We start from the raw sequence: 23,810 nt of genomic DNA on the forward strand, positions 1-23,810 counted from the left end.
ATCCAACGATAAAATAATATGTATTACCTATTTAGTAGGTAATATTATTCCTACTTTACAATTAAGAAAACTGAAGCTGCAAGTATTAAGTAACTTGTCCAAGCTCACACAATTCAGCAGCAAAACCATGTAACATGATCTGACATTACTTTGCATTATATATTTACATGTCAGATTTCCACAGTGGGGGAAAACAAGCCCTCAGGACATGCCTTTCCTTTTCCTCATTATATATCTAGCTCCTGGCATGGAGCCTGGCACATAGTTGGAGCACAGTAAATATTCATCTGGTTGACTTCATAGCAACCTAGGTCTTAGCATCCAGAACTTGTTCATTTGAAGAACTCTGCCCTCGGTCTACATAGGGGTTTATTCCTTTCACTTCATTCCAATGCCACTGCTAAATCCAGGCCTTGTTTCTGGATTTCTACTGGATTTCTGACCTCTCCTCTAAGGCCTGTTAACAAGAAGGCGTTTCCCACTTTGCTTGCACTCTATGATTTCTCTTAGTTCCACAGCTGAGCAGTCTACCCTCACTGCCCTCCAACCCCAGGGTTGTTTGTAGAAGTTGAGTAAATCAACAAATGGAGTTAGTTCTGGGTTTTTTGTTGTTGATGTTTGAGACAGAGTCTCACTCTATCACCCAGGCTGGAGGGCAGTGCCGCGATCTCTGCCTCCTGAGTTCACACCATTCTCTTGCCTCAGCCTCCCGAGTAGCTGGGACTACAGGTGCCCGACACCATGCCTGGCTAATTCTTTTGTATTTTTCAACACGGGGGTTTCACCGTGTTAGCCAGGATGGTCTTGGTTTCCTGACCTTGTGATCCACCCGCCTTGGCCTCCCAGAGTGCTGGGATCACAGGCATGAGCCACCAGTCCCGGCTGAGTTAGTTCTGGTTTTAGCTATACTTTTATCTCTATTACTTTAGCTATGCTATAGCCTCAGTTTCCTCATCTCTAACAAATGAGGTTGAAATGGAATGATCTCAAATGTTCCTTTTCACTCTAATGCTGTGTAGTTTGAACTCTGTCCTATATTGATCGTCTATTGAGCTTATGACCAAGATGGTGACAAAGGACTCTCCTCTTTGACCAAAACTTACTTAGGCTCCTCTGAGTCCTTTGCTTGACTAGGCTTGATCTTGGGCTGTCTGTCCTTGTGGAATCCAATCTGAGCAAGAATCCTGCTGAATCAGTGTAGTGAAAATCCAGTATCTGACCACCATGGATATCAATCACCCTGGCCTGCCTTCAGCAAGTATCCTGTCAAGTTCATTTAGCCAGAATCCTCCTTAACCCTGATGTACCCTCTTAGTAATTTTCCATCCACTGACCTCCCACTCAGCTTCTTGGTTAGAAATGTGTCCTTATTAGAGTCAAAATTCAGTCCAATCTCTCTCTCCCACTGCAAGACCCCATTGCAGCTGTCCCTGGACCTATCACCATGTCTCCTTTTGTCAAAGTTGGCCTTCCTGTACCATCTCTAATGAGTGTCATGAATAATTGTTTCTTTAACACTGGAAAGAATCCTTGGCCTTAGGGGTGGGGTAAAGCCAAAGCCAGCGTTGGAAAAGCCCGTGCAGTAGGCAGCGCTTTTCTGCCTGCAGGGAACAAGGATTACACAACTGATAACTTGGGCCGAAGCTCAGCTGGATTGGAGACTTAGACTGCGTCAGGGTCCCCCGCGTCGCCAGGGGGCGCTGCAGGCCGCTCTCCGGAAGGCCGCATCCTACGCGGCTGGACAGCGCCTGGCGCCGGACTCCTCTCTCTCCCGGAAGCGGAGCACCGAGCCCGCAAAGGCTGGGTGTGGGACAGCGGCGGTGGCAGACGCCGCAGAAGCAAAGAGCACTGAGGCTCTTGCATTCAGGTGGAGTACCATGGACGAAGCTGGCAGCTCTGCGAGCGGCGGGGGCTTCCGCCCGGGCGTGGACAGCCTGGACGAACCGCCCAACAGCCGCATCTTCCTTGTGATCAGCAAGTACACGCCTGAGTCGGTGCTGAGGGAGCGCTTCTCGCCTTTTGGCGACATCCAGGACATCTGGGTGGTGCGGGACAAGCATACTAAGGAGTCCAAGGGCATTGCTTTCGTCAAATTCGCCCGCAGCTCACAGGCCTGCAGGGCCATGGAGGAGATGCATGGCCAGTGCCTCGGCCCCAACGACACCAAGCCCATCAAGGTGCGGGTACCCGGGTCGGGGTGCCCTCGGGGGAAGGAGTGGGTCTTTCGGACCTCCCTTCACCTGCCGCTCTGCCGGGGTGAGGGAGGAGTGGAACATCCGTTCCCGGCAGCTGACCAGACAGCACCTGGCGTAGGTACAGGGGCTGCTTTGAAGAGAGGCTCCCCTCCCACGAAGCTGCGCTGGGTTGCAGGGAAGGGGCGGGAAGCGGAATGTTTGCCCCCCGAGAGCGGACCAGGCAACCGCGGCCACCCGGTAACAGAACAGCAGTGGCTGGGCCTCCCCTCTCCCTCGCCCTCACTAATCCACCAGCTCTTGAGTTCACTGCCAAACTCGTCCTAGCCTACTTTGAGTACTTTTCTGACCTTCCTCTCTCAGATACCCAGAATTTCCATATATAACAAACGGAAAAACTCTACTTTTCCTCAGGTAGAGATGAGGTGTTAACAACTTGACAAAAGTACTTTAAACTGGGGACCTCTGGTGTTGGACGTTTTCCCAGTACCAGACAAAAGAATACATGTATATAATACTAAGTGCAGGTGTTTAAAACGGTCACTGTTACATATTCATCACATTTTGTTATTTTGGAAAATTATTTTGAATGAGCTCTGTTTCTGAAAGTGTTAATAGCATACATTTAGTTCTTGACCCTTTCTGTTACTGCAAATTTTCTTTGAAAGCAGACCAAAGTAAACTGCCTTAAGAAGAGCCAAATCATTGTGATAATGACACATGTCAGGAAGGATCATTTTGAGGGTTATTTGACAATCTGTGCTTTCAGCACAGTGCCTCGCACAGGGTAAGCCCTCAATATGTCCTTGTTGTTGATCGGTAATAGCCAAGATGTCACTGCTTACTCCCTGTGATCTCAAATCAGGACTCAGTCCTGAGAATCTGACAATTGCTTAAATTGTACCCTTTGTCTGCCCCATGTAAATAGTTGCTATGTATGTTATTCTGTTGGTACTTTGCACAAAAATGTTTTCTCAATTTTTAAAAAAATTGTTTTCCAAATTGAGAATGGTATTATTATGGACTTATGTAAATAAAGGACTCAGAGATATTTCAGTCTCTGGAGGTCTTGCTCCATGCACAAAAGAGAAGGAGCCTGGGAATATACCAGCAACACAGTAAACAGTCCCTTCCTCCCACCTCTCCAACCCTCTGAAGTGTGTCAGAATAGGAGAGCAACAAAATTAATTTAGGGTCACAGCATACAGGATCAGGAGTTGACAAACTTTCTCTATAAAGGGATGGCCAGTAAATATTAAGGGTTTGTGGGCCACATACAGTCTCTGTCACAAATCCTTGTCTGTTTTTACAGTTTTTAAGGACAGTCAGTTTTTACAGACCCCTGTACTAGACTGATGAGTTTCATCGCTGTCCAATTATGACCTTGGTGGAGAGGGTTTTTTTATTTTGAGTGTAACATGGCCACAGAGCCCATCTGGACAACCCAAAAAATTGTGCCATATTTGAAATTGGTGGACCACCTTCCCCTGATAAATTTCTACAAGAGAAATTAAAGGCCCAGCACTGAAATGTACCCTCTCTTTTAGCTGCAGAGAAATTAAAGATCTTGTTCCCAAAAAGAAATAAAGTTTACTATTTTCTTTGTCACATTTTTTACTATTCAGTTTTAGCCAGAAGGTTGTTTCACTGTAGTACCTAGCTAGACAGTCTAGTTTCTTTTCTTTTCTTTCTTTTTTTTTTTTTTTTTTTTTTTTTGAGACAGAATCTCACTCTGTCACCCAGGCTAGAGTGCAGTCGTTTCTTGATCACAGCTCACTGTAGCCTCCACCTCCCAGACTCAAGCAATCCTCTTGCCTCATCCTCCCTCTAGAGTAGCTGGGACTACAGATGTGCACCACCATGCCCAGCTAATTTTTTTATTTTTCATAGAGACAGGGTCTCACTATGTTGCCTAGGCAGGTCTCAAACTCCTGGGCTCAAGTGATCCTCCCATTTCAACCTCCCATTACAGTTGTGAGCCACCACACCCTAACAGCCTAGTTTCATTCAGCAGCTGCAGCTTGAGCCATCTTCGACTGGAACACTCTTGTGTTGTTTTCAGCATTTCCAGTTAAATTAATTCAGCTTCAGTATTTCTATTGTACTTTGCTTTTGCAAAGTTTCAGAGGATCTATAACACAAGAATATCATCATACCAGGCCCCAGCCAGAAAAGATTTTCCAAGTAAAAGTTATTCTGTGACCAACTGTGTTATCTGGCAGAAAGGGGAAAACCTAGAAAACAGAAGAAAAAAATCTTGGCTTTAGTTTTGCAAGAATGCTTCTTATCTAGAGCCTATGAACGCTCATAGTCTTTGAAGGTAAAAATTTATGGGAGAAATCTGCCATCAGGAGGTTAATTATTTTACATACATTCTACATAGACTGTCTCCTTTGTCAGAGATTTGAAACACCTCAGTCCTCTAAAATGTAGAAATCTGTGTTCTGATGGCACTTCCAATTTCATCTTACCTGAGATTCTTGTTTTTTCTCTAGTGTCTTTGCATATACTTAAAACTTCCCTATTTGTATTTCCCTATTTATCATTTATTACTGATATCAGCCGCAAGACTCTAGTGGGCCATTTCTGTGTTACTCAATAGTTGTACTCATATAGTGCTTGACATATAGCATAGATTTACTGTAGGAATAACTAGAAGTAGACTATAAAGGGATATGTCTCTAATACTGTGGTTTTCTTAGTTGCTGCTTCCTACTCTGGAATTTCATAAGTTCCAGTTTTCTCATGCTTGGATGATATAGAGCCCCCTTTACCAGCAGTGGATTAGAGACCAAGATATAGAGACCCCTTTAAAGGAAAAAGAAAGAAACAATGCAAGGACCCTTGTTTATGGTGTTTTAATTAATTATATTACATTTATTCAAATTGCTCTGGCTAAAAACAAATGCAAAAGTAGAAATACATTTGGGAAAAAAACAATGCAGGGATTGGTATTATCTCGTAAAAAAAAAGTCATTGCAGGCCCAGCACGGTGGCTCACACCTGTGATCCTAGCATTTTGGAAGGTCAAAGTGCGAGGATCACTTGAGCCCAGGAATTCGTGACCATCTTGGGCAACATAGCAAGACCTTGTCTCTATAAATGTTAAAAAATTAGCTGGGTGTTGTGGTATGTGTCTGTGGTCCCAGCTACTTGGGAGGCTGAGGTGGGAGGATCACTTGAGCCTAGAATGTTGAAACTGCAGTGAGCCATGATCACACCACTACACTCCAGCTTGGATGACACAGCAAGACCCCATCTCAAAAAAAATAAATAAAAAGTCATTGCAAGAATAATTGCTTTTGAAAAAAATTTAAGAAATGGGAAAATAGTTGACATTATTTTATTTTGGGAGTTTTGTTTGTTTCTTAGGTTTTCATTGCACAGTCCCGATCATCTGGAAGTCACCGAGATGTTGAAGATGAAGAACTTACAAGAATCTTTGTTATGATACCAAAGTCCTACACAGAAGAAGATCTGCGGGAAAAATTTAAGGTACTTATTCTAATCAGCTAGCATATGTGATAACTCATAGTCCTATACAGGTTGAATGGGTACTAAATCTGAAGTGTCGTTGGAATAAGGTCAATAGAGTAGTCGTGGGGAATTATATAACTGTTTTCATCAATTTCAATCTACTTTTTAAATATTAAACCTAGCATAAATTAGTTTTTAAAATTAAAGAATATATAAAAACTGAAAAATAGTAATGGTAGTCTCCCCCTACTTTATTGTGAAAGTAGAGATTCACAGAAATGAAGTATAAAACTCAGAAACTTTTAAGTAAAGTCACACAGTTAGTAGGTCGTAGAGCTATGATTTAAACCCAGGCTATCGGAGTCTGGAGCCTGCTCTTGGTCTTTAAAATTTCAAAGCATGCTCTTTTCACTCCCCTCTGTTGCCTGGCATGTAAAGGCAAATCAGGCAGACCTGAGTGTGTGAACTGTATTATCTAGTATTTAGAAAAGGCCTATGGTATGTTGACATGGTACTCATTCACAGAAAGGCTTATTCTTTGAAGAGTTCTTGTCCTAAAATTGGGCCTTTGAAGGAGTTATATTTAAAGAAGAAAACATAAGTATAGCTCTGACCTATATAAATGAAATTTGAGGATAATTTTGTCTTTTTAGCCATTAACTTATGCAGTGATAAGCTTTCACACAGATTATTAAAAAGCAATTTTTAAATTGTTCTGAGTTATAGTTCTTTATCTTTTTTCTACTAATCCTACCATGATTTGGGTGGCAACAAGCAAGAAAGAAAACAAGCAGTAAAAAGTAATTTTCAAACTTTCGCTCCTACCCCAATTGAAAATTCAATAAAATACTTCAAAAATAGCAAATACCAAAAACATATATTTTATGCCTCCTCCAGTGGTAAGGAAAATGTTTTTTACCTTAAATATTTATAAATTTTTATCTTTTCCTCAATGAACAAATATTACACTTTAATCTAGTGTACGATAATTAAATTGACAATTGATTACATAAGAATTTATAAAATAAATAATATCAATTATATTGCATATTTCTTTGAACATTAAAAGTAAGCACTACTGCATGTTTCTCAGAATAGTAACTTTCTGAGTGAACCAGCATATTTTAGAGATACTCTTTGAAAAGCGCTCCTTCAAAAGAATACACAATCATTTATGTTCCTGTTAGAAGACAGACAAGTAATTACAGCTAATGTTCTTTGAGTGTGTTCCAAGCCCCATGTAAGCACTTTACATGTTTTACTTCAATTAACCCTTAAACAACCCTGTGATGTAGATACTACTGTTAGGCCCATTTAATAAAGAGGTAGGCACAGAGAGAATAAGTAAACTGCCTAATTAATGAGTGGTTGATTCAGGATTTCAATCTAGAAGGTTTAATTCCAGAGCTCTGGCTCTTAACCACTGTTGAGCAAGACTTTGGAGCTATCCAGACCATGTACAAATTCTTACTCCTCTTCTGTGACTTTATCCCTCTTTGGTTTCTCTAAAGCCTAGCTTCCTCGTCTGTGAAATAAGCATATTTGCATATTGCAATATCTGCATAGTTTATACTGTTCATTTCTTTGTTTGCATGCAAGGGTAACATATAAACAACATTTTGGTTCTGAAATACTCTGTTCAATTAATTTTATGTCCCCGGAAATCATGTCTTTTAACTCTTTTAGGTGTATGGAGATATCGAGTATTGCAGCATTATTAAGAATAAAGTCACTGGAGAAAGTAAAGGTTTGGGCTATGTACGATACTTAAAACCATCACAAGCTGCCCAAGCAATAGAAAACTGTGATCGAAGTAAGGATATGTTTGTTTAACTTTGTTAAAAACTTTTGTAAAAAATTCTCATTATTCTAAATAACTGAATTTAATATTGGTTTTTGATAATAACTGTATCTGCTAATGTAATTTTAGCAGTGGCTAAATATTTACAGTCCAAGGAAGAAAAATATTTTGGGGCTATGATTAAACATTCATTGAGGCACTATCTTGAAGAAATAAGAACAACTACATTAACTTAGTAAGTGAAATGCATACCTTGGGTATTATTTGTATAGGTTTTTAGGGTTTTTTAAGTGTATTTTAGAATTTTATGTATTAAAAACTTGACTTACCTTTTTAGGGTTTTTAAAATATTCTTTATATTTGTTTATATTTGATCTACATCCCAAAGAGTATAAAGTATAATTAATAAACCTATAGGTTAAGGATAAGATTTATAAGATGTGCTAACATAGGTAATTGATATAGATAGGGTTAATTTCAAGCTAGAATGACATGAATGTGATCTTCTGATGTTGCTGTATATATAAAGAATAAGAATTTTAAAGATGTCAAGGAGAATATTCTTTGTTGGTATACTTCTAGTTAGGTATATTGATATGTAGAATGATTAAATTACTGGATTTTAGGACATTATAAAAATCTACACATACTGGAAAGAATTACTGTTAATCAGTAGAATTCTTAGATACCCTGAAGGTACATGCGAAAATTTTCTCTTAGATCCTTCTGAATTTCTCATTTAGCCAGCACTAACTGAGTACCTGCAGTATACTGATCAATATGCTAGGTAGAGAGATACAGATGAAGTATATGGCAGCCCTCACATTTAAGGAATTTATAGCTGTATTGGGTAGCCAAGATCTAATAGGCAAAAAAATAAAGAATAATGGAAGAACTTTTTTAAAAGGCTCTTTGAAAGCAAGAAGTATGTCTTATTAGTCTGTCACTCCAGGTATCTAGTACAATAATAGGCCCTCAATAAAGATTTATTAAGCTCTCTATAAAAGTAACTGCCATTTATAGTAGACTCAGTAAGAATTTGCCAAATGAAAAAAAAAATGTTCATAAGTGTATGTTAGAGTCTATCAATGGTGGAAAAAAAGTGTGCTGGATGAGCATGGCAACACATGCCGAGGGGATAGGACTTGTGTCTGGTGTCGAGTAGGCAGGACAGAACGTGAGAGCAGTACTAGCAGAGGCACCATGCCAGGAATAAACATGTCTTTTGCTTAGTGCTGTGAAGGCAGCTGTCTGAGTAAAGCACAGTATTTCTGTTGAGACATTCTGAGACACAGTTAACTAGGTACATTGGAACATGGGAACAATATATGGGAGGTTAGGAAAAGTTCAAGGTTAGTCCGCATTAGAATTCCTTTGTAGATTGTTTAGAAAGACAAAAGTAAGAACAGTTGATCTAACCCCACAGTATTAATGATAGATTTCCAGAGAAGAATTCAAACGAGCTGGTTTTATCCTTTTTTAAGTCACTGAATAATGTGAAGAAAACTGAACCCTTGAAATATGCCCATGTGCACATAAATGCATAATAAGCATTTTATTTAAAGTTTCAGAGGGTTCATGGAGTCTTCCCACCTTTTGAAGCTCATCCTTGGTCCCCTAGTTAAGAACCCTTGATCCAGAAGCAAAAAAAATCCAGTTAAAGGGCTGTTGTAATTAACTGAAGAGAATCTAAATTAAAAACAGAAGCAGGGAAGTTAGGGTAAAAGATAGCATATTCCATTTGTGCGCATTTCAAAGGAAGAACGTTGGTGACAGGTTAAATATGAAGAAGCCCTACAGGATTTTGATGTTGAGGAGCTTAAGTGAATGAATGATGATATTATCTGTAACAGGGGAAGATGGGAAGGAATAGCATAGAATTGCTGATCTTTCATGTCTACATTGACCCATAATTTGGTATACTTGCTGTTTGTCATTTACTCTTTGCCATCTTCCAGAAAGCAAAGAAGTAGGTCTGGAGGAGATGGCCATTGTATAGATTTTCCTTTGTACAATTATATTTATAAAGCTGAGTCAGGCACTAGCAATCAAGTATATTTGCAGGTATGTTAAATTTGCTATGAAACTTGAAATTCATGAGTTTTCTTTTCAGGTTTTAGAGCAATCTTGGCTGAACCTAAAAATAAAGCATCTGAATCCTCTGAACAAGATTATTATAGTAATATGAGGCAAGAGGCTTTGGGACATGAACCTAGAGTAAATATGTTTCCATTTGGTAAGTAGATGACCTTTACTTTTAATAGTATAATGTAGTATATGCGATCTAATTTGGGTTTTAAAAAATACTCTGTTATCGGGCATCTATAAATTTCACCTAGTGATTAAAAATCTTAAATGTAGGTTTTTTTTATTCCTAAAAAGTGGATTATGACTCCTAAAGTTCTTAATATTTAATACTTATTTTGTTTAACTGATTTCTAATTATAGTTTTCTCTGTTTAATTACGCATTCCTCATATTAGAAACTATTGCCACTGCCACATATCACTGCCACTTTTTTGGGTGAGCTTCTGCTGCTATACAGCTGACCAAAAACTTAAAAAGACATATGTAGATATCCTCTCAGTATGAGTCCTAAAATTTTGTCCCAGAACTACTGCTGCTTTAAAATTAGGGCTACAGAAAAGAGAGAAATGGTAAAAGTAGAAGCTCTAATAGAAAAAGGGGAAAATGGGTAATGAAAGTAAGGCCTGTGAATGTTATTTGACATAAACTTTCAGGTAAAATACTTGCCATATTTTTCAGTTTTGCATACTAAACTTATTTCTGTGAAATTAGACTATGCATTTCTTCTTATATTTCTGCATTAAAGGTAAGGGAGTGGGGAGAGTTGTCTGTTTTCTTGTCATTAGTCTCATCAGTAGTTCTGATGACCAGAAGCCTATTACAAAATGCAGTGCTTTTATTCAGTACAATGGACTCTTTGTATTCTAGTATTTAAAATGTTAAATGAATTGTTGGCTGTGTAGAAATCTAAAGATTTACTTTTTTTTATATTGTTGGAGAACAACAATCTGAATTTTCAAGTTTTGACAAGAATGACAGCCGTGGCCAGGAAGCAATCTCCAAACGCTTGTCAGTTGTATCAAGAGTTCCTTTCACTGAAGAACAGCTTTTCAGCATTTTTGATATAGTACCAGGATTGGAATATTGTGAAGTTCAACGAGATCCTTATTCAAATTATGGTAAAATAATATTCACATTAAAATATATATACACACACACACACACACACACACAGAGTTTTGTTAAAATGGCTTTTCTCTAGTGGCACTTTTATGTCAGATACTGCTCATGTGAGAGGAATTTTATCTCTCCTTTTTCTCTACTTTAGACTTCAAAATATGGTGATACCTTAATAAACAAAGCCCTGGAAATATATCTTCTTTTTACAAAATTATTCACTGTAAAATATATTTTAACTCCCACAAAATATAACATTCTGTATTCCAGTTGCACAACCAAAAATGCCTCAGGATAGAGCCTCTGTCTCTGTGTACTCTTTTGGTTAATGCTAGACAAAGTTATGAAACTCACAAAGTTTCCTCCTCATTCATCCCTAGATCTCTTTCTCTTAAATTTATATCCCTCCTTCCGTTCATTCCAAGCATCTAAATGCCCTACTTCTCTCTCTGCTTCTTCCAATTCTCAGTGGAAGCAAGACTCCAACATCAGCCATTTGAACTTATTAATTAGTTAATTGATTACACCCATTATCTAGCATTAGCTAACCCATCTTTGTGTTTTAAGCGTTTGATTTTATTAAGGCTCTTTGTTAATGGAGGCATTGTGGCATAATGGGAAAGTTTGGCATTCCATTTTGCATCAGAATCAAGTACAAATCCCAGCAGTGGCATGTAGCTTTGAGACCTTGGCAATTTGCTTATCCCCTCTGAGCCTCTCTTTGCTCATATGTAAAATGGGATCATTGACACCTTCTTTGCCAGGGTTGGGTAAGAATTAGAGATAATATATGTAAAATAACCTAATGCAAGTTCTGGCATGTAATAGGGCACTCAGTAAATCTAAGGTGTTTTTTTTTCTTTGTTAGTGAGGGGTGGTAGAGAAATCATACTTGGTTGGCATTTCTTCCAGTTTTGTAAGGATACCTGATTTAGTCCTTTTAGAGTGACATGGCTGTTGACATAGAAGTAGTGATGTGAGTTTGGTCATGTGGACCAACAGGACTAAGGTAACTCCACCCTTCATACAGACACCCCTACATACTCACTAGTACCTGACCCAGCACTAGTCTTTTTGTAGAGCTGTCTTTGAGCCATCCCCAACCTTAACCCGATCATATGTTGTCATTCTCCGTTCTAAGACTTCTAGGTACACATTTCTGTGTTCTCTGGCACATTTGTTATACGCATATGAAGTTGTGTTTATTTTGTTTTGTTCCCTCCCTTTTATCTGGTATGTTGAAATGTATTTGTTCCTGTACCTCCTGTTTTGTTTCTCTGGTTGGATGTGTCTGAAACATATGTGTCATTGGAACATCTTTTTATTAACAGAGGTGTCATCATATAGTTCGAATCTCATTTGAATTAACTTTATATGGTCATTTGATTTCTGCATTTTATTTTAATTCCATTAAAATATTGAATGCTTGGGTTTCCAGATGAACATAAATTATAAGTGTTTCCCCAGTGGTCTGTATTATAAATGTGAAAACCTTTTGGTTGTGTCACAAGCTCCTGGGCTCTCTAAGGAGTGCATTATAACATTGTCCCTGCCTTCAGCATCACCCTCCTAAATTGAAATTCATCCCTTTGGCAGAAATCTCTCCAAAGGAATGTAAAATATGTCACTTGTGATCTGAGATCCTCTGTTCCCTATCTTTTTGTTTTTCATTCAAATCACTTTTCCTCTCTCTACTGCTGCAGATAGCCAGGATGAGTATATATTCTTTTCAACTATCACTTCTCATTCCATTTCCTACCCAGTATGGTTGGGAAAATCTTAAAATTTCAAAGTAGATTTCAAAGAATAAAAATTTAGATTTTTAAGTATATTGGTGTCGTATAAGAAGAGCCAGTATCCTAAAATTAAATTTATTAGACAGGGTGTATGTTAATATTCCATTTTCCTTAAAATATCATGTTCATATTTTTCCCTAAGTTATTTCTTCCTTTTGTAGGAATACACTTGTTGCACATATGATAACAGAACTGTGTTTTCTGATACATTTGACTCTGTATTTACTAGTTATGTGATATTAGAGTTCTATATGGTTTCACTTTTGAGATAGATTGTAACATAGGCCTTAGGCACTCAATCTGCTTTCCTTTTTCATTTCTGCATATTCTCTATTTTAGGTCATGGAGTGGTTCAGTATTTTAATGTAGCATCAGCTATTTATGCAAAATACAAATTACATGGATTTCAGTACCCTCCTGGGAATCGAATAGGTGTTTCCTTCATTGATGATGGAAGTAATGCAACAGAGTAAGTACCATTCCAGGAGTGTCTAAAGCCGAGCTTTGAGTGTACATGATTGATAGGACTTGAAGAATAAAAATAGAAAACAGTTGACCTCTCAGGTGAGAAAGTCACACAAAACAAGTTACTGTTAAAAGACTGAATATTTTTAGTTTTCTGTAAATTATCAGTTATTGTCTCCAGTCTCCTTAGAAAAATGGCAACACAGATGGTAGCTGCACAGCTTGCATCAATGGTGTGGAATAACCCAAGTCAGCAACAACTTATGGTAAGTAGGTAAGAATTTAACCTTTATAATATATCAATAGCGTATAAAATAAATGTGAAGAGAAATCATACTTTGTTGATTGTCTATGTAAGAAAATTTTCAGAGCTATAGTGGAAGACCACATAGATGCCATGATACATATCTGTCTTTAGCTCTTGGCCAAAAATCCGTAAAGGGCATTTTTTTCTTTTTCTTGTTTTCTACCTGTTAACAGCAATTTGGAGGAAGCTCTGGATCACAGTTGCCTCAAATCCAGACAGATGTTGTACTTCCATCATGCAAAAAAAAAGCCCCTCCTGAAACTCCTGTGAAAGAAAGACTTTTTATTGTGTTTAATCCTCATCCTTTACCTTTAGACGTATTAGAAGATATATTCTGGTAAGAAAGTTACACTTTTTGTTATATTTTATTTACACTAGTAATTTAATTATTCTCATAATCTAGACACTTCCTTCCTCCAGTACCTATCAGGTAGAGATGATTTGTTCTCTGGTTTTAAAAACTCCTCATTTGTATCACCTTTTTCAATTTCTGATTATTTTCTTCTCTTGTTTATCAGTCACACATCCTAAGGCTCCATACAGAATTTCCTGCTACTTTGTTTTTGAAGACATAAAATGGGCCTGGTGCAGTGGCTCATGCCTGTAATGCCAACACTTTGGGCGGCTGAGGTGGGAGGATCGCTTGAGCTCAGGAGTTCAAGATCAGCCTGGGCAATATGGCAAAACCCCATCTCTACAAAAAAGACAAGAATTAGCCAGGCATGATGGTACATGCCTTTGGTCCCAGCTACTTGGGAGGCTAAGGTGGCAGGATTGCTTTTGCCCAGGAGGTCGAGGTTGCAGTGCGCCAAGACTGTGCTACTGTACTCCAGCCTGGGTGACAGAGTGAGACCCTTTTTGGTTTTAGTGTTTTTTTTACTAAGCATCTTCTGTTTTGTTGGTGCGTTGTTGGATCCTTAAGGGTTATCCAGTCGCATTGTGTAAACAATTACTTGATTGTAGGGAAATATATATAAATGTTTTTTATAATAAAAAAGAGAAGTTTCTTATTTATTTTTGTGTTTTTAACATAACTCCTTTCTTCGATTTTTCTTTTAGGCCTTTTTCCCATTTGCTTTATAAGAATGTTAGTGAATTAGATAGATAGAAAACTTGTTAAAGAACTGCACAAAATATCAGGGACATAATGTGATAGTATATTGAGGCTCAAAAGGAAAAAAAATCAGGACATGGTTCAAGTAGTTTGACCTTTATTTAACTGATATATTTAGTTTTTTTCTTGAACCTCATCTTTGTTCAAGGCAGGAACTGTGCTAAGTACAAGAGACATTATGTAAACAAAATATTAAATGGACAAGACATTATAGTTCTTGTCATCTTAGAGCTGATCTCATGTAGGAAACAGACAGGTAAACAGAAAATTACAACCCGGTGTGATTGTTGCTGTGATAAGGAACGTGTAAGATACATAGGAGGAGCAGTTACCTTAGAAACTCTTGAGAAGCCTTGAAAGAAGGCAGGTGTATGTGGAGACCTGAAGGATAAAAATAATTTCTCCACAGGTGAAAGCTGGGGGTGTGCATGGTTATTTCTGCCATAGAGAATATAAAAGAAGGGCTATTATAGGTAATTTGAGAGATTGTTAGGGAAGATGAAACTAAAGAGTCCAAGGACCATGTCAGAAAGGCTCTCGAGCTATCTTAAGGGATTTGTTGTTACCATGGAGGCAGTGGGGAGCTGCAGAGGGGACTTTTAGGGAGTAAATGATCATATTTATGTTTTAGAAAGATCACTGAAAAGACAGAGTGGAAAATGGATTGAAGAGGGACAAGCCCAGGGGTAAGGAAACTAGTGAAAAAGGAATTAGATTAAGGAAAAGATGATCGTCTGAATGAGAATGAATAGAATTGACTGACTGAGATGTTTAAGATGACATGAGTTGGATGTCAGATGTGGGGAGAAGGGTGAAAAAGGAGTCAAGAATGGACTCCAAATTTTAGACCTGAGAAGCTGTATTTATCAGTTTTCGTTGATTATTTTTTTCACTTTGTTTCAGTCGTTTTGGTAACCTGATCGAAGTTTACCTTGTATCAGGAAAAAATGTGGGGTATGCCAAGTATGCCGATAGAATAAGTGCTAATGATGCTATCGCCACTCTACATGGGAAGATTCTGAATGGGGTGAGACTTAAAGTTATGCTGGCAGATTCGCCAAGAGAAGAGTCTAACAAACGGCAAAGAACTTACTGATTCTTGAGGTAAGCCCTTTTTAATCTGAATTTTAAAACATATTGAGTAAATAGTATATGAGGAATATGTGTAAGTACTTTATGAACTTTTCTTTTTAGTGATTTAGAAGTTGTCAGTTAAAAGAGCTTTGCAACTATTTAAACTTTAAAAATTGTTGACATTTACTGAAGAATGTTTTTGCCCTTCTATAAAATAAAATCACATTTCAGTTTAGAAAGATAATTGTTTTTTGTTTGTGAAATCTTAGATTTTAAGAATTTGACTTTTTATTATGTGCTTATATAAACTTTAAAATTGTCCAGTGCTAGAATAAGGATTGCTTTAAAAAAAAAAAATTGAAATACTTCTAAAGATTTTTAACTTGAAGAATTGGTGTCTTGAGTTATGAATTGAGGTAATTTATAACAGTCGTTTAGAAAGATAATGTTTTGACTTCTCTCTAATGAAATGCCTAAAAAGCAATATCAAATAATATATCATTTTTGGACCTTTTGAACCTAAATATTGGTGTTTTCTGGACTTATATTTGTGAGTTTTTGCATTAAAACAGTACCTTCAGAAAATATTCTCGTGTGCATATATGTATTTTTTAAGAAAACCTAACAATTTACCAAAAACTCTTTATTGTAAATTTTGATACATACAGCCATATGAATTCCATTTCCTATTTTATTTATTAGTTTCCAAAAATCAAACTACAATTTCTTTGACTGTGACAGTTAGTTTTTATCTGTGTGGTTTGGGGAAATATTCCTTTGGCTTTTTTTTTTTATCTTTTTTTCTGAGACGTCTTGGTCTGTCACCCAGACTGGAGTGCGGTGGTGAGATCTCAGCTCACTGCAACCTCCACCTCCTGGATACAAGCGATTCTCCTGCCTCAGCCTCCCCAGTAGCTGGGACTACAGGCATGTACCACCACACCCGGCTAATTTTTCGTGTTTTTAGTAGAGACGGGGTTTCACCGGGTTTCGATCTCCTGACTTCGTGATCTGCCCGCCTCAGCCTCCCAGAGTGCTGGGATTACAGGCGTGAGCCACTGTGCCCAGCCTAAAGTTTGGCTTTTTTTATTCTGTAAAATAATTCTGAATTTCAGGGGAAGCTGTTTTCCTGTTCACACACACCAACTTTCCAAGTCTACTATAGGTCAAATGTAGTAGATGGCAGGCACTTTGAATTCAGTTTGAAGTTACTGGCTTGAAACCTTTATTTTTTTCACTTAAGATTTTCTTTCTGACCAATTGTGTGAGCTAGCACATATGAGAATGAATCCTGCCAGGCCTCACTGCTGATGACCCTTCCTCTCCTAGAACAGATCACATAATTAGTTCCTCCTTCATAGAAGGCATTTGACAAGAGAAAGTGCCCATTGGGCCCATTATGAATAACCCTAATTTTAAAATCTTTTAAAATGTTTTATTAAATGACAAAACCACTCTAATCATACCATACATTGTTAGCAATTTAACCCTGGGTATATTAAATTGGCAGTGAAAAAGAATTAGCAAGCATTTTTTCCTGTTTATGGATAAAATGTTAAGAATGAATTCTGTTTGGACAAGCTATTCTCTAGCATGCAAAAAATGTGTTTTTTCTAGTCTGTGAATATTTCAAGAATAGGAAATAGTTCTTGCTTTTACTCAATAAATCTTTGTCCTTAAAAAGGACAATAATATAGACTTTAGACTTCTCAGTATAGAAAACTATATAAATTACTCTTATGGTTGAACCTTTTCTAATGATTATTTACATGTTAAAGAGAATATTGGGCTTAAAATAAAAAGCCATTTAACTGTGACTGAGCTGGTCTCTACGCCTTTTTTTTTTTTTTTTTTTTTTGAACACAAAATCTCACTCTGTCACCCAGGCTGGAGTGCAGTGGCCTGATCTTGGCTTACTACGAACTCTGCCTCCTGGCTCAAGCAGTCCTTGCAGCTCAGCCTCCCCAGTAGCTGGGACTACAGGCATGTGCCACCATGCCCGGGTAATTTTTTTTTTGTAAGACAGGGTTTTGCCATGTTGCCCAGACTGGCCTTGAACTCCTAAGCTCAAGTCATCTGCCTTCCTCGGCCTCCCAGAGTGCTGGGATTACAGGCGTGAACCACTGCACCTGACCCTCTTTGCCTTTTTGAGCCCCAGTTTTCTCATAGGGCTTTTGAGAGACAATGAGTCAACAAAATTCCTTGTAAAATGAAAAAAAGGCTTTGCAAGTCTAAGCTAAAACTCTTGCATTTGTAGCTTCAGTGAAACCTTTGAGATGTCCTCTTATCTAAAATAATGACATCCAAATGATCAGAAACTAAAAGTATAATGATATAAAACTACCTCATGGCCAGTTGGTACTGTGAGAACTAAGCCTTATAATACCACATTTTTCCCTGAAACTCATCCAATTTCCTACATTAGAGGAATTGCATATTCAGCATGGCTGTTCACAAAAATTTTAATCTATCATTTTTCCCTTTTTTGAACTGTTACACATATTCAGGGCAGAGATAAAATAGGGGTCAGGTTAGTTGAAATGGCTATTTGGATAGGATACGATTAGCTACACGGTTTTGAATTTCTTCTAATTGCAGCATGGCTTTTTTATTTTTGCTGCGGATCTTCTATTTACAATGGACTCCATTATGAGACTCTTCTTCTTTGTTGGTGTATTAAATAAATATATTACCTTATTTTAAGGTTCGATAAAATACTGTGGAAGACTTTCCCAAATTTTATATGATTATGACAAGTTTTGGGGGGTAGGTGCACTTTTTTGTTTGTTTCTTTAATTTTTAAGAGGCTGCAAACACAATTCATGAAGGCTGGTTTATTTTATCTCTGAGGTATGGGCCTGGGATTAAGTGAGTCATGCCCAGGAAATAGAAGCAGCTGATCCAAGGATATAACACTGAAAGTAGTTGAGTTCCATTTTGAGATGGGTCTGATAACTACAATGTAATTCTCTATTTGAGGAAAATAGAAATTTTAGTATTTCAGAGAATCAGATTTTTTCTTAATTCACAACACTTTCCCTCTATAAATTCAGCACCTGCATCGCCCTTCTGAGTAAGTTTGGTTTTATTTGGGGGCAGCTGTGATTAAGCAGATAACATTGGGTATATTGAAATAAAGGAACAATTCCTAACATTTTAGGAATACTACAACAGCTATTTCCTTTCCTTTCAGGTGATGATTTTCATACTTGTGTTGTGTTCTTTCTACAGAACAAAGACTAAATAATGACATAATCCTCAGCTGACTGACTGAAAATGTGACTGGACGCATTCCCTGTGGACAGTTGACAGCTTTTTTTTCATATACCTGATAGTCTGTGTACAGCATTGTTTTGTCTGGGAAGCAGGGATTGCTGACATGTATTTTTGAATCCATACATTAATGCTAAAACGAATATAGTAGTTGTTCCTTAGAGCAATATGTTGTTACGTGTAGCAGAAATAAAGTTTTCTTTGCTTAACTAAATCATGACTTATTTATGTGAAAGACAAGAACGGAAAAATTTAATAGACAGTCTTTAGAATTTGACTAAATGACATATGTCATTGATTTTGAGATGCACATCTTTCTCATTTTAACACCCCTGAAAGTAGAAGCATCTCGATATCAGTTGTATCGCATAATGTAATTAACAACCTTATTTTCCTTCTTAATAAAACATGAAAAGGTGCTTTTTTTCAATCAATTGCATCTTAGAGTCAATAAAATATAGTAATTGCTACTCAATCTATACATGGAGCTTAACTGTTTACACTTAATCTAAGGACAAAAGACAAAATCATTGGAAATATTTTATACGGTATTTTTTTTAGTTATACCAAAATGTGTTGGTAATTTTGTAAAGCTCTTTTAAGATTATAAGGGAACAGTGATCAAAAAAATTAAAACTTGTTGATAATAAATTTAAATAAATGTCAGTGGCTTAGGGGGATGGACATTTTTATCTTTATAGAAATAATAGCCACTCCAAAAATATGAAATGTAAGGAATTTTCAAAACAGACTACAATAGGAGGTATAGTTATTTTGAAATTAAAGATTAAAAATTAAGGCCGGCAGTGGTTGCTCATCACACCTATAATCGTGGCACTTTAGGAGGCCAAGGTGGGAGGATCACTGGAGCCCTAGAGTTCAAGAGGGGACCAGCCTGGGCAACATAGAGGACCTGGTCTCTACAGAAAATTACGAAGTTAGCCAGGCGTGGTGGTGTGTGTCTGTAATCCTAGCTACTCAGAAGGCTGAGGTGGAAGGATTGCTTAAGCCTAGGAGACCGAGGCTACAGTGAGCCACAATAGTACTGCTCCAGCCTGGATGACAGAGCGAGACCCTGTCTCAAAAATAAAAACTAAAACTAAATAAAGATTTAAAATTAGGAATCTATTCTGCTTGTATTTTAAAAACTTTAACAAAAAAATTTTATTAGCTCTGGAGTTGAATTGATATGTATCAAAAAGGTATATCTAAATCAAGCATTTGGCACTTTTTATAAAAAGGTATTATAAATAATATGCATTTGTTAAAACATAATTATCTCCTCATTATACTTCTCACATTCTGACTCAAACTAACGACGAAAGATTAAATTCAGCAATCTTAATAATTGAGTATCTTATACTTGGACATCTCCACTGGAAAACTAAAATCTTTTCTTTTAAAAGTCAGTGATTTTAGCAAATTTAGATAAGAAAATTTAGTCTTATCATCACAGGCAAAACTGCTGACAAGAATTGGGCCAGGTATCTTTCTGTGAGTCAGAGGATGTATTTTAAAGAGAAAGCAAAACTGGGTGCAGTGGCACGTGACTGTGGTCCCAGCTACTTAGGAGGCTGAGGCGATAGGAGTGCCAGAGCCCAGGAGTTCGAGGCTATAGAGTGCTGTTATTATACCTGTGAATAGCCACTGTCCTCCGTTTCTTTGTTTTTAATTTTTTTTTTTAAGTAATGAAAAACCTAAATGAGGGGAGCTGTGGATTAATTACCAAAAAATAGGTGTAGTTATACCAAACTCATTTATGGTACATATAGTTCAGTTTTCACAGATTGGAATTAAATTGTTCTTTACAAGTTATTTGGCTCTGCCATGTAAGTAATGCTCGAATTACCTCAAAAATATTTATTCCAGGTGGTTAATCTAAACAGTGTAAAAGTAACACTTAGTTACAGAAAGGAGCTCTCTACCTCCTACCTGAGTCCATTGCATCTCTGGTTAATCTTCTCAATTGAGATAAGATCCTATTTACTACAGTTTTCCCCTATTAAAGTATTTCACTGGGCTTTCTAGGAGAACTTGAATCTGTCATATGGTAGCCGTCATATACCTGGCCAGCCCTCCACATTCTCTATTCAGATTAAATGATCCCAGTTTCTCCCTTCTACCAGTCAGGCAGCCAGTCCCAGCAAACAGCTGTGGTTAAGAGTAAGGTGCCTTATCTAGATGTATTTCTTTGAATCATAGTATAAATTTTAAAGAGATTGTATGATACCTCTCTACCTACAAAACACTTTGCTTTTTCAGTGCAACCTGTTGTTTTGTTTTCCTTCCCAATTGCATGTCTCAGTAAACAATGCTTACTTCAGCTTCAGAGTGCATTTCATCTTAATCCTCTCAGTTTTTTAGCCTTGGTCCTCTCTTCCTGTCTTTTGAAGTTGATCCCTAAAACTGTATTTTAAAAGCCAGAATTTTAGATTTTTCTTAGAATGAGGAAATTCTAGAACCTAAAAAATAGCATTTAGTAATCTAGTTGTTTATGTCTTCACCTTAATATCTACTTCTTAGATGCACTTTGAGTATGAGAACATAATATATAAATACTTGGATGCCCAGCAAATGTTAGTTATTAAAACTGCCAACATAGTGGAGTTCTATTAGTATATATTTCTTTAAAACTTTTTAAAATAATAAGTAATACATCTCAATAAAGCTCTCAAGTATGTAGTTAAAATAAGAAATAACATTTAAAATAAGCCTGATTAAAGCCTTCTTGTAAATTAATTAACTGAGGTCTTGTATGGTAGGTTGCTGAAAGCAACTGTCAAATTTGCTGCTTCTAAAGCAACATGTTCCAAACTATGTTCCTTGAAATACTAGAAAGAATTCTTCATGGTTAAATACACTTAGAAAATGTTCAGTATTTTTAGTTCCACAGATTTAATCTACCATAGATAAAAAGGTAGTGAAAAATACCCAGGAAATTATTATTCTAAAATTCTAACTTACTCTGAATTTTGTTGTCTCTTAATTGGGATCCTATTCAGTATGAACGAACCCATGGAAAGTAGAAATAAGGGAGTTTACCACTAGGTGGTGATAAACATTGGTGATAAATTGCAGCATTCCAATGTTAATTTAAGGCACTAAGACAGAAATGATGGTGTTTGAAATGCCTAAAACTGTGGCTCTTTTTTTTTTTTTTGAGACAGAGTTTCACCCTTGTTGCCCAGGTTGGAGTGCAATGGTGCGATCTCAGCTCACCACAACCTCCACCTCCCGGGTTCAAGCGATTCTGCTGCCTCAGCCTCCCAAGTAGCTGGGATTACAGGCGTGTGCCACCACACCCAGCTGATTTTGCATTTTTAGTAGAGACAGAGTTTCTCTATGTTGGTCAGGCTGGTCTCAAACTCCCGACCTCAGGTGACCTGCCCGCCTCAGCCTCCCAAAGTGCTGGGATTACAGGCATGACCCACCGCACCCAGCCAAAACTGTAGTTCTTAAACTTTGGTGTCCACAAGAATTACCATAAGTGTTTGTTTAAAATGTAGGTATACTGGTTGTGCAGGTTTGGGGTGAGTTTTTGAACAAGCTGTGGTTATGATGGGGTGGTCAGTGATGTTAACTTTGGAATATACTGGCCCAAGGAGATTTCTTATGTTGGACCTTAGGTTGGACTGTTGTAATAGAAAGGCATAGAGAAGTTGTTTCCTAGTCTTTTTACCTTGGGCATTTTTTAGAATTAAGCATCTGGTTTTTCTTTAGTTTAATATCAGTAAATATGAATTGCATTAAGAAATTGAAAAACACAGTCGCACAAATAACAAATAACAGGCCATCTTTTTTATCTTAGTGAGTATTTTTTGATGTTTGTAAAGGATAGTAATTGTTTAGGCCATTCAAAGCTTTTACCTAATATTTTTATTTACATTTATTTTTAAGTGAATTGTCTGAATAAATTACCAAAGATTGGGATTCTGAAGAAGTACATAGGTACATGTTATGTGTTTTAAATGACAAAGGGGTATGAGGGAGATGTAATTATCATTGTCAAAAAAACTGAAATAGAATAATCAAAAGGGTACAGAAATACTTCTGTATGTATGTGAGTGTTCTTACAATCATAAGATGAATCTTCTTGTAAAATGAATGCTTTTCTGATGTACCCAAAAACCTTTTGATTTATAGGTACATTGTAACTTTCAATAGCTTTAATAAATACTAAAGCTAAAAATCAGTGAGGGCAAGAACAAGTGAAATCTATTGCCTTTTCACCTAGAGGTATAGCCACATGCAGGCTTTGTTCCATATGTGGATGGTAAGCGCTATTAAAAATCAGGGCAGTTATTTTTACATATGATTTCAGTAAAGAGAAAACAAAAATGGTCATCCTTATTAGACAAGAAGTTCCATTTTAATACATGAATTCTAATAAATGGATTGCATTATTTCCTTTTCTAGAAACAGTAGCTCAAGAACACATGGATCCTGGGAACAGAAGGTATGGTATTGGTAGGAGATCAGACAGAAACATTGAGTTAAAATATCAAGTTGTAGTTCATTCATTACAATGGCCATGCTTTGACTTTATTTAAGGTAGAAAAGTCTTGTCCTTAGTAGACAATGCAGCTCCCACTATACTTTGAGAAAGTTACCAGGCTCTGTGAAAATTTATTTGAGTAATTATCAGAGAAAAGGGGAGTTCTGTGACTGTCATATATGAATTGAAGGCAGTATCTGGATGTCACAGTCCCTGTGAGCTAGCTAATGTAGGCTACACCACTGTGGGACTCTTAGAAACTGCCTGTCTGACCAAAATGCTGCAGAAGTGGCAGAAGGAAGGCATCAGGAGACCATTTTTAAACAGTTGTTTGTATATGAGGTACAAAACTCAAGAACTGTGTGAAAAGGCAAGTACCAGTACTGTTTTCTATAGAAATTGGGAGAAATACTGAGCACAGAAGAATAACCTAAGTGCTTCCCACCGATAACTTCTGTGAAACTATGTTCTCTGAATTCTTCTCCAAATTATTTTCTGATTTTGTAAGTAATGATGTTACAACTAATTTTTTTCCTCATATATTATCAATATTTTCTAGCATTAACAAGACATAGGTAACAGCATTCATTAGCTCAGAGTTTTTAAGGGTTTT

At 37.1% G+C, this 23,810-nt stretch overlaps 1 protein-coding gene across 2 annotated transcripts; it reads left to right on the top strand.

Moving 5' to 3' along the window:
- The first annotated feature begins 1,745 nt into the window (after positions 1-1,745).
- Positions 1,746-18,916, top strand: RBM45 (RNA binding motif protein 45). Of its 2 annotated transcripts, none has more exons than XM_038001898.2 (10): positions 1,746-2,177; positions 5,565-5,687; positions 7,356-7,482; positions 9,584-9,706; positions 10,496-10,675; positions 12,809-12,938; positions 13,116-13,200; positions 13,415-13,578; positions 15,259-15,459; positions 18,623-18,916. In XM_038001898.2, exons 1-9 carry the CDS (start codon positions 1,878-1,880, stop codon positions 15,449-15,451), a joined length of 1,425 nt encoding a protein of 474 aa, XP_037857826.1. In that variant the 5' UTR covers positions 1,746-1,877; the 3' UTR covers positions 15,452-15,459; positions 18,623-18,916. The 2 variants fall into 2 exon arrangements, with proteins under 2 accessions (XP_037857826.1, XP_007963648.1); XM_007965457.3 differs by having other exon boundaries at positions 1,747-2,177; positions 18,661-18,916.
- The last annotated feature ends 4,894 nt before the right edge of the window (positions 18,917-23,810 follow it).

The sequence above is a fragment of the Chlorocebus sabaeus genome, chromosome 10 (assembly GCF_047675955.1).
Source record: "Chlorocebus sabaeus isolate Y175 chromosome 10, mChlSab1.0.hap1, whole genome shotgun sequence".
NCBI classification, from domain to species: Eukaryota; Metazoa; Chordata; class Mammalia; order Primates; family Cercopithecidae; genus Chlorocebus; species Chlorocebus sabaeus.

Excerpts from the sequence above, each read along its gene's own strand:
- RBM45 (XM_038001898.2), top strand. The coding sequence starts at position 1,878 with ATGGACGAAGCTGGCAGCTCTGCGAGCGGCGGGGGCTTCCGCCCGGGC. Across the intron at positions 2,178-5,564 it reads ACGACACCAAGCCCATCAAG|GTTTTCATTGCACAGTCCCG; the intron begins GTGCGGGTACCC and ends TTTGTTTCTTAG. Across the intron at positions 9,707-10,495 it reads AGTAAATATGTTTCCATTTG|AACAACAATCTGAATTTTCA; the intron begins GTAAGTAGATGA and ends ATATTGTTGGAG.